The sequence below is a fragment of the Stomoxys calcitrans genome, chromosome 2 (genome assembly GCF_963082655.1).
Source record: "Stomoxys calcitrans chromosome 2, idStoCalc2.1, whole genome shotgun sequence".
NCBI lineage: Eukaryota > Metazoa > Arthropoda > Insecta > Diptera > Muscidae > Stomoxys > Stomoxys calcitrans.
In genome coordinates this window covers 182,758,823-182,770,402 of record NC_081553.1, presented here as the reverse complement: position 1 = coordinate 182,770,402, position 11,580 = coordinate 182,758,823, and the positions used below count along the sequence as shown (strand labels likewise).

Here is an 11,580-nt window from a genome sequence, read left to right as displayed (position 1 = left end):
CCAGTGCAGGAGTCGTGGGTTCGATTCCCGCCAGAAGCCTTGGTTGTTGTTGTTGTAGCAGTTTATTGTGTTCTATCTTTCGTCTGTTTGATTCTGTTGAGTTTCAAGACTCAGGAACTCCGTGACTAAGATGGGTGCACAGGTCGAGTGGGTCTGGCCGGACAGTTAAACAGGTGACCCGCTTGATATGCCGCTTGATCTAGAGGTTCTCTCTTGTAGCGCTGAACCTCACGCTTGGTCTGTCGCTACTGTGGTATCACAATGGACTTAAAAGTGTCTAAGCGAGTCTGTAAAGGAGTACCACTCTTACCTAACCTAACCTAACTCCGCAAGGAAGGTTTTTCTGCTCTTTTGTTATTTTTGTTGTAGCAGTGTGTTATGCTCTATCTTTCGTCCGCTTGATTCTGTTGAGTATCAAGATCTATGAACTGTGCGACTAAGGTGGGGTGGGGTCCAGAGGGATCTCGGACTGAGTCGAGTGGGTCTGACTGGGCAGTAAAACAGGTGACATGTGTTGTGTGGTATCAGGTCACAATCGGGACATGCATCCTGCAGGTTGGCATCAATCCTTAGTCTGTAGGAATAAAGGCGACTGGATCTACCGCTTCGTAATTGAGCCAGAACTACTTTGGGTTGCCGCGAGCAATGGGAGGCGGTCGTTCTCCAAGCAGCGCATTCTCCCAATAGCTGTTTACCGCATCTACCGTGTCTGCATGAATTTTGTCTAGACCTGCTTGATGTGCCGCTTGGTCTGGAGGTTCTCTCTTGTACCGCTGAACCTCACGCTCTAGATCATGTAGATGGTTAAGGTTTCTGGGCGGTGGATACCTATCCACAAGATGATGATTTCGATGGTCTCTGCAGGTATTGCTTAGACAGCATGTAGTTATGTCTTCGCATGGGTAGCATCTTTGTCTCCTTATGGAGGTGGTCCATGTAAGGAGATAGTCTGTCGTAGTTCGAAGAGCGGTTGTTGTGGTAGCAGTGTTTTGTATACTGAGGCGGTAGCCCTTGCCAATGAATGATTCCATCTGATCAATCCGGTACGTACAACCTACTACCATGGGATTGGAAGAGCGGTGTTCCGACAGAGCACACAGCTGGCGCTGCATAACCTACCACAGACCGGCCAATTGTTTTGTACATGGTCAACAAGGCTTCTTTGTCAGCACCCCAAGTGCTGCCGGCAAATGACTTGAGGACCATGGTTCTACTTTTCAATTTATCGCAAATTGCTGTGGCATATGGGGAGAATGTCTAAGAGCTGTAGAATGTAACACCAAGTATTTTGGGACACTTGATGGTCGGAATCATTTCTCCATCGACCATCACATTAATGTCATTCTACACATCACGCGTACCTGCAGTGAACAATGTGGCTGAAGATTTGGTGGCAGATATCTTCAAATTTCTTGCAGCAAAATAAGCGCCAAGTTCGTTGAGGTAGACGTTTAACCTATCGCATGGCCTGATGTCATGATCGTATAATCATCCGCATATGATTGGGACACTTGATGGTCGGAATCATTTCTCCATCGACCATCACATTCATCTCATTATACACATCACGCGTACCTGCAGTGAACAATGTGACTGAAGATTTGGTGGCAGATATCTTCAAATCTCTTGCAGCAAAATAAGCGCCAAGTTCGTTGAGGTAGACGTTTAACCTATCGCATGGCCTGATGTCATGATCGTATAATCATCCGCGATATGATGCGATCTCTAAGCCGTCTTGAGGGGGTGGAATGGAGGATAGGTAGTTGTTAAACAGTGCCGGAGATATCACTTCGCCTTGGGGAACTCCCTGTTTCACTTCTTCTTCTTCTTATCGCTAAATTCCACAAATGACTGGCGACCACACACTCTTTTGTGGCTGCTGGTTATCAATGGGGTGCTAAGGGTTTTCAAGATGACGAGGGTGAAGGCCGTTGCACACTCGGATTTAGTCGCCATAATGTTAGGTGCTCTTTTCGTCTCTACTATTAAGGCTCTTGTTCAGGGTGCGTTGAGGAAGCTTTTGGATGAGCGAGGGCCAACGCACTTGGCATACACTCCAGAAAGGCTGAGATGGTACTTTTCACTAGAAGGAACTGTCTTCGATGGGGTAAAGCTATCCCTCTCTGCGGTGACCAAGTACTTGGGCGTGATTCTTGACCGGAAGCTTTGCCGAACGACGAGGAAAAGGTCAAAAGGGGACAGAATGCGCTCTGTTCCTTTCGCTAATCGATAGAAAGGAGTTCGGGGCTTAGGCCGTTGATGGTAAACTGGATGTTTACGATGATTGCTCGGCCGATTTTCACTTATGGATGTCGGGTGTGGTAACGTGATCTGGGCAACTTTAACTTCTGAGTAAAAATCGAGAAAGTATAGGTTCTCTGGAGCAAGGAGCAGTGCCCCGAGAAAGGCATCCATTCTCGATGTAGCAGCGAATATCACCCAAAGACTGAGGCAGTCAAGAACCTGGCGATTCTCAAACTTTAGGTATTCATCTGATCATTATGGAGGATGGGGATGTGGTGTGGCGGCATGGTATATGCGGCAGTACTGATTATATATGCCGGTTGTTGTTGTTGTTGTAGCAGTGTGTTAAACACTGAGGAGGCAGCCCTTGCCGATGAAGAAATCCATCGGGTCAATCCGGTACGTACAACCGGCTGCCATGGGATTTGCCGGTAGAGTCCCTTTCTTGTTAACGGGTTGGAGCTCGTTTTCCCGAAAAGGGATTTCTGGTCTTGGGGTACCGCGCCCTTCCTGGGACTTACTGTATACACGGATGGGTTTAAATTGGATAGGGCACTGGGGCAGGAGTCTTCATTGAATTCCTTGGATTCGGGTAATCGTTTAGGCATTTGGATGCGTACAGCGTCTTTTTGTCGGAGTTCTTCGCATTTCTGGAGGCACTGGAAGTGATATCGATGCTGGAGCGGCGGCACAATCAGATTGTCTGGATATACGAGAACAGTCAGGCGGCTCTGATGGCTGTGGGCCATGTGTGGTCGAGACTGGTTAGGAAATGTAAAAAAAATAAATAAAAATATAGCTTCTTCAAACTATGGGAAAGGCTGTCAGGTTCTGTAGGGCCAGGGTGGAGGGGAATGAAGCGGCCGACGAGCTGATCAAGAATTGATCACTGTTGAGCGTAGATCGTGCTACGGAATCGGTGAATCCCACCCAGTCCGAGCTTCTTGGCAGGGTGAGCGCTTTCAACGATGATCGTGCGAACGAGGTGTAGGTTGGCGTTGTGGGTGCCAGCGTGGCAAAGGCTTTGCGGTCAAATATTTCGCGTCTCATCCTAGGGCTGGGGAGCAGGACTTTGGGTTGCCTATAAGAGTGTTTAATTTTCATTGCAATGCCAGAAACTGATTTCTGCAGAAGCTGTGTTGACGAGTTGGAGTTAGAAATGGTCGAGCAACTTTTGTATAGCAGCTTCCTTCCGTACCTTAATTCCTTGCAGACACATAATCCTATCGCCATTCTACAGTGGAGACCTGAATAGGCTGATCGGTCAATTCTCCTAACGGTGAGATTTTCCCCTGGTTTCCAGCTATTCCATTGTTCATGTTGTAGTAGCCACATATTTGCATGTTGAGTAAGCGATCCTCGTCAACTCCTATAGGTTTGCAGGGTTCTGGGGCTGTGTGGCCCAGCATTTGGCGAGAAATGCTTTACATATCCTAGGAGAATGAGCATGGACTCAAGAAGGAGATGCCCACTGGCCTTTGTTAACATCGCACTGAACGTAGGGTCTTTTTTCGCAGGGTTTGTGAGGATTAGGAGAAGAGATAGTCAGTAGATCACCTTTTGTGCTTTTATTCTAACATGGTGAAATAGAGACAGAGAAATTGGTGAACATCCGTTCCTTTCTCGATATTTATTTCGGTCACACAGTCCTGTTGGAATTACGGAGTATTATATGGGCAGGTATGAGTATTTCTGGGAAATTTGTATTGTAGCCACATTTTCGTGTGGAAGTGGCGATACTCGTCAAGCTCCTGTCCATGATCAAGCTCGTTTCGTTCCAAAGGACCGATCGCCGCGAGAACAGGGTGGTCATTGGTTATTTAAAGTTGCTAATAATGCGTCTTGTCATATCGAGCATCATAGGCACTCAGTATTTGTGCAATAGCCGGTGTCGTCCGGCCTTTGAATGAGACTCTCTGCCCGATACCGCTGATTGTCCCCGACTGCTGTTGCAGATACTACGTGTGGAGCATTCCACTGTCCGCAACATACGGACGCTCCCGGTAGCTCACAGCTAAGCTTCTCGAGACAGCGATGAATACCACACAGGTCGGACTTCAAAGTTTCAGCCTGTGTGTTACTCACAGCTATCCCGGCACGGAACTATCCTGGTCTACCAACCAAGCGGCTGTTGTTGTTGTAGCCACGTTTTCATGTGGAGTTGGCGATCCTCGTCAGGCTCCTGTAGATGAGCAAGCTCGTTCCGGTCCAAAGGATCGAACGCCGCGGGAACAGGTTGACCATTAGATATTTAAAATCCCCAATAACCCGCATTGTCACATCGAGCATCATAGGCACTCAGTATTTGTGAAAGAGCCGGTACCGCCCGGTCTCTCACTGAGACTCTCCGCTCGATACCGCTGATTGTCCGCGACTGCCGTTGCAGCTACTCTGTATGGAGCATTCTACTATCCGCAACCTGTGGACGCGCGCGGTAGCTCGCAGCTAAGCTTCTTGTGATAACAATGAACACCACACAGATCGAACCTCAATGTTCCAGCTTGTGTGGTGGTCATAGCTATCCCGTGCTTACTTATAGAAAGCCGTCGGGGTTAGATGAAATCGAATGAAAAATAAGACATTTTCCGTCTCAAATAGTCCATCGAGAAACTTTTTGCTATTCCCATTTTACAAATGATGCATTAAAAATCTTTTTTTTTTCTTCCCTTTTTCCAGTTGGCGTTATTCGTTATTCCCTGCGCCTATTCTGGGATTCTCTAACGTTCCATTTGTTCATTAAGAAATGTGGTCGCATTCCGGCTTCCGATAGTTTAGTAGTAAAACGCATTGCTGGTCCCGGGCTAGCTTTGGATTATTACTTTGTTATAAGACCGGAACAGGCGTTAGCAGCATTTGAGGCAAAAATGGAATTGGACGAATTGCAGGCCTATCAGCATGCCATGGAGCGTATTATATTGACGCCACAAAAGGATTTCTCACAATTCGTGGAAGCCTGTTTTGGACCATTCTCGGCACAACTGTCAAAGAGTGGACCCTATTTGGCATTGGACAGGGAGGCCCAAGATTTGACCACAACATTGCATGAGAAATTGGAAAAGAGAAGACGTGAGCTGCAGACTAACCTAACGTCTCAGGTGAAGTCACGTATTAAACTAAATACCAAGGAATTAAAGGTAAGGCTGAGTCTGTGTGTAGTCTAATATTGAGAGTGAATCAAATGTTAATTTTACAGATTGCCATTCAACTTGCCGCCCATATTTTGGAGAAATACTATCCGTCTCATATTATAGCTAGATTATCCATAAGTGAAGAGGAGTTTTGGGATAACAAGGTGAGAAATGGCTTTATTTTATCAAAAACGTTTTTGGAGTAGACTTTTGTTTTCTTTTTATTTTCAGGGTCTAACTGTTAACGATTGGCCCGGTTTGGCCGGACTCATCTATACGGAAATCTTTAGTTTAGATTTTCTAACGCCTCTTTTGGAGAACGATACACATTTCAAATTGGAGCCACATCCTACACTCGATTTGACACGCTACACTGAAATGGTACAAAATGCCACAGATGTGATAGGGTCCAAGGGTCTGGATCTTTTGGGTAATGTCTATGCTCCACGTGGTAATGTTCAAGTACATTTACCATTTTTGGAAGTGACCGCATTTAATCCTAGATCTAGAATAACACTTACCTTCAGAAAGCCCGATAAAAGGTAAATATTGGAAGAAATGAGGATAAAATTCGAAGAAAAATATGGTTTATACAGTACTTTTGGACTTTGAATTTTCCATATACATTTTCTTGTTGTTTTTCTTTTGCAGGGACATTTCTGTTGGCTTAACCACACCTCGCGTTCGTGCCCATCGTGCAGCTCAACAAACAAAAACACCAGAAACTAAAAAACCTTGGCGCCCTTGGAAAAAGAAAGCGGACGAGAAGAGTGTTACGGAAAAACTTCTAATACCTCTACCCGTGCCCCATCCTGTACATATAGCGATTAGTATATACAATCGTGATGCTGAACATCCCATACCATTGGATTCCGAATTGGTATGGGAGATACTAAAGTCAATCGAAGATTGCCAGGGTGGTGATGTTATGGTAAGCATTTCGGATTTCTCGATATTTATAATGAAAGATAAATGGTAGGTTTGTGAAATGAGAAACTGGTAACCGAGGAAACAACGATGTTAATATGTGGAAGTTCTTGCATGGTAGCAGCATGGCAATGTGCACATTATGCCAAATATAATTGAAGTTAAAACTTTACAAAAGACGTTTGCCAAGAGTTGAACCAAGGTGACGGTTCATAGCACCTCTGTCAGAAGATTCAAGGCTGATAGTACTGCTTCGAGTTCTGAGAGCTAACTTTTAGAGGTAGAGCGAGAAGACAGGCTCTCCGAGCGAGAGAATCGACGCCCCAACTTTTATACCAGTAAGGAAAACCTACGTAAAAATTTTGCAAGATTGTTGTTGTTGTAGCCACATTTGCATGTGGAGTTGGCGATTCTCGTCAAGCTCTTATAGGTGAGCAAGTTCGTTCTGGTCAATACGATCGATCGCCGCGGCTACATGATGGCCATTGGTTATTTAAAGGCACTAGTTATTTAAGGGTGTTGCACATTGAAGAAGCAGCCCTTGGCGATGAAGGACTACATCGTGTCAAACCGGCTGTCATGGAATTGACGGCCTCGCTGAGGTTGGCACGATCCGCGTAGGATTGAGTGCCGGGCCATTGCGGAGTAAGGGGTAAAGAAAGGGCAAACGAATTGGTAGTGAAGACCAAAGGATTGCCGTCAATAAACTTGTTTAATCCGAAGCTTTTCGGGGCGGCGGAGTTCGAGTTAGGGGCGTGGGCGACAAATGTGCATGCAGCATTGTGGATACGGTCGGCAGGACGATGGAAATCCTATCGGGAGACAAAGCTTTTATTAAATGAAAGTAAGAAGGAGACCAGTATATCTTTCGGTGTTATAACGGGACCTTTTCGACCTAACATAACCTAACCAAAATATGTTATATCTGATGCTAACACGTACGTAGTCGAGGTTTGCACGTGTGTCGTGGTGTCCCTCGTGAATCACGTGTGAGTCACGTGATTCGTGAGTGAGATCACAATCACGTGATCGTGCGTGAGCATGATTGAATTTAAATTCAACGTGCGTGAGCGTAAATCACGGCTTAAAATGCTAATCACGACTCTCGAGAAAATCACGAACCACAAGATATTATCATTCATAAGCCCGGCCTCATAAGCATAAGGCCCGGTACGGGATAGCTATGAGCATCACATAGATTGGAGCATTGAGGTCCGATCTGTGTGGTGTTCATTGGTGTCACGAGAAGCTTACCTGCGAGCTACCGGGCGCGTCCACAGGTTGCGGATAGTGGAATGCTCCATACGGAGTAGCTGCAACGGCAGTCGAGGACAATCAGCGGTATCGAGCGGAGAGTATCAGTGAGAGGTAGGACGGCACAGGTTCTTGTATAAATACTGAGTGCCTATGATGCTCGATGGCCTCCTTGTTCCCGCGGCGATCGGTCCTTTGGACCGGAACGAGCTTGCTCACATACAGGAGCATGACGAGGATCGCCACCTCCACATGAAAATGTGACTACAACAACAACAACCGCCCATAAGAAAATCACTACTTGGGGTTGGTATTCTAATCTGCTTTCGGAAAAGTAGCCAACATTTTTAATTGTCTCGAGAGCGAATTTTCACAGCAATCAAATGTTTTTGTTTCCATACCAAAACACGTTTTTTTATCTGCACTATATTTAACTTATTTTTTCTGAAAGTTGTTATATAACAGCCTAATGCGACGCTATGGTGGGGTTCAGTCGTGGCATATTTATCCAGGGAGCTCACAACCCAGCCACCATCAGACCTAGGGGTCAAACAATGAATTTGACAGTAATGAAGGAATACACAAACACAAAATAAATTGACAAAACCCTACACGGCAATGATTCGGGAACTTGGTGTTGCTTGTTCCCACAAATTGTCTGATTAACCTTGACCCTTTTGTCCCCAAAACAACTTCTTTTAAAGGGCGCCTTCCAGTGCGAATTTTCCCCATTTTCCGACATTTATTTGCTATTATTCTGGTTCTCAACCCCAGAACTCTCTGATTCCCTGTAGTGTTGTATTTCCTTGGAAGGGATGTTACGTTACGTGTCCGCACTAACTTGATAGAGATCAAGTTGGCAACACTGACTATACCTACATACATAAATGTGAACCGGCCGCTGAATGTATCCGGTTTGCTCACTTTTCATTTGCCGACATCTAGGTACAACACTTAATCAAAAACGCTGATGGATACTATCGCAAAAGCTAATTTTTTTGCAAAACTAAACATAAAAAAGAAAAAAACATTTGCGCCTATAGAGGGCGCAATTTTCATCCGATTAGGCTAAAATTTTGTACAATGATTTCTCTCATGACTTTCAACTGTCTTTATTAATCTTGGTTTTATTATGTCTTTGCATTGATATTGCTTCCATATAAATCGTCTGATTTTTATACCCACCATATCGTTTGCAACACATCGAAATATAAATTTCCGACCCTACAAAGTATATAAATTTCGGATCGTCGTGAAATTCTAAGATGATTTAACGATGTCCGTCTATCCATCTGTCCGTCCGTCTGTTGTAATCACTCTAGAGCCTTCAAAAATTGAGATATTGAGCTGAAATTTGGCACAGATACATCTTTTTGATGCACGCTGGTTAAGTTCTTGAACGGGCCAAATCGGACCATATTTGGATATAGCTGCTATATAGAACGATTTTCCGATTAAGGGTCTAATGCCCATAAATGCTTTATTTTTCATCCGATTTTGCTGAAATTTGAAACTATGAATAGTTTAAGGCTTCTGACGTAAATATGGTTCAGATCGGACTATATTTAGATATAGCTGCCATATAGACCGATCTCCCGATGAAGGGTCCGAAGGCCATAAAAGCTTTATTTTTTATCCGATTTCGCTGAAATTTGGAATAGTGCGCAGTTTTAAGCCTCCCAACATCGGACCTAAATAAAATACAGATCGGACCATATTTAGATACAGCTGTCATATAGACCGATCTGCTGATAAAGGGTCTGAAGCCCATAAAAGCTTTTTTTTACTGATTTGGCCAAAATTTGAAACAGTGAGTTATTATTAGCCTCCTGATACCCGACCTAAATATGGTTCAGTTCGGACAATATTTAGATGTAGCTGCCATATAGGATTGGGTTGCCCAAAAAGTAATTGCGGATTTTTCATATAGTCGGCGTTGACAAATTTTTTCACAGCTTGTGACTCTGTAATTGCATTCTTTCTTCTGTCAGTTATCAGCTGTTACTTTTAGCTTGCTTTAGAAAAAAGTGTAAAAAAAGTATATTTGATTAAAGTTCATTCTAAGTTTTATTAAAAATGCATTTACTATTTTAAAAAAATCCGCAATTACTTTTTGGGCAACCCAATAGTATCGATAATATCGATATTTATTATTAAAACTATCGGAAATATCGAATATTGCGATTATCGAATGTTGCGATTATCGAAAGTTGCGATTATCGATAGTTTGTCAGCTCTAAATGGTAGCCATAATGGTTTCAAGTGTTGCCACTATAATTTTTGATTTGGAATTTTTTTCCTCACCATGATCAGAGTACTACATGTTCGCCTATTTTTCTCCAATTTTTCAAAAAAAAAAAAACGTTTGTAAAGAAAAATTATAAAAAAATATTTTTTTAACCGTGAGTCGTAATTCTTTCGTGCGTGAGTAAAATGTTTGTCTCGTGATGTGCGTGAACGTGACTCAATAAAAGACAGTCGTGCGTGAATAAGTTTTTTGAACGTGCGTGAGCGTGAGTGAAAATCTCTCACGGGCACATCTCCACTACGTAGCTTTAGAAACAAACTTTAATTATTTTTTTTTTAAATATTTCCATTACAGGCTGTAGCTCAATCTGTGGCTCATTATCGTGGAGCTGTTACAGAATCTAGTAATGATTCGCTGGCATCCAGCAGTAGTATAGGAAGTACAAGAGAATCAGCTTCAGGAACCGGATCAGGTTCGGGCATTGGTAATGGCACTGAAACATTGCCATGTGTGAACAGAGAGGTATATCTAAGAAAAAAACCAAAATAAATTTGAAAGATTTTAAATGACTTTTCTTTTCTGCCTTACAGGTCTGTACACAAGTGAAAGTTGCCGAAGAACAACCGCCCAGCTCTGGTTTTCATTGGACCCTAAGCAATTGGGGTGCAGCACAAACTGCCCGCAGACGTACAAATTCCAATGTACGCGTAGATTTAGCCAGTCCAGAGGATATCTCATTAGATACAGACAGCTCAAGAGCTGTCTTCAATCCATACGGTACAACTGTTTAGGATTCAAAACTAAAAACAAAGAAAATCATCACCAAGGACTTAAAACAAAAGCCATCACATTATGAACCATAATCACTCATCGTCGTCGTAGTAGTCGTCATATGAACAACACAACCACAACTATGAAACAAAACAAAACAAAACAAAAAAAATAATGTTAATTAATGGTAAATTGCTTTTTTATTACTTTTTATTAGATAAAAGAAAACAGAAAAAACCGAAAAGTACTCAAAAGAACAAAACAAAAAAAAAAAAAAACAAACAAAACACTTTTTATGTGTTGCAAAATTAATTAAATTAAGATGAAAAACAAAAGAAAATGAATTATTAAGCGAACAGAGTGTTTTCTATAAAGAAAGAATGAAGGAGAAAAAAAAATCAAAGAAATCACTTGCAGTCATTACCGAACAATTCTAAAGAAATCAAACTAACTTTAACAACAAAACATCAACTCTCTCTCTCTCTATCTATATACATATATAGATATATACACATATACTAGATATATATATAAACATATATATTTGCATATATAAGTATACATCTTTATATATATTTCCATTTACATACATACAAAAAATACCTATATAACATAAATTTACATACATTAATACATAGAGTATTTATACATACATACCTACAAATCAACTACATATACACATATATGTGGCCTGTATGTAACAGTATATGCGTTTGAAAAAAAAAAACGACATCATTCAATGACATCACAGTCGCTTTTTCTCTCTCACTTTAAATTGAGCTCTCTTTGTCAATCTCTTCTCTATCTGTGTTCAGTAATTTTAATTATTTGAAAGTTTTTGGAAATTATTTTTTTTCTTCAAATTTATCATTCATTTCAAGAGTGTTGTATATAAAAAAAAACGGTTGCAGAAGTATAAAACATGCCTGTGTAATGGGAACTGATAACGGACCTCATTTTTATAGCCGAGTCCGAACGGCATGCCGCAGTGCGACACCTCTTTGGGGA

The 11,580-nt window shown here is 42.4% G+C and overlaps 1 protein-coding gene across 4 annotated transcripts in view; it reads left to right on the top strand.

Moving 5' to 3' along the window:
- The window catches only part of LOC106095005 (uncharacterized), a 51,105-nt gene extending 40,009 nt beyond the window's left edge, over window positions 1-11,096 (top strand). For 3 of the 4 annotated variants that reach the window (XM_059362109.1, XM_059362111.1, XM_059362110.1), the window contains exons 8-13: window positions 4,921-5,378; window positions 5,438-5,536; window positions 5,604-5,914; window positions 6,024-6,303; window positions 10,156-10,323; window positions 10,392-11,096. In XM_059362109.1, coding sequence (XP_059218092.1) covers window positions 4,921-5,378; window positions 5,438-5,536; window positions 5,604-5,914; window positions 6,024-6,303; window positions 10,156-10,323; window positions 10,392-10,592 — 1,517 coding nt within the window. In that variant the 3' untranslated portion in view covers window positions 10,593-11,096. The remainder of the gene's footprint in view (window positions 1-4,920; window positions 5,379-5,437; window positions 5,537-5,603; window positions 5,915-6,023; window positions 6,304-10,155; window positions 10,324-10,391) is intronic. The other variant, XM_059362112.1, reaches the window with a different exon arrangement.
- Window positions 11,097-11,580: the final 484 nt, after the last annotated feature.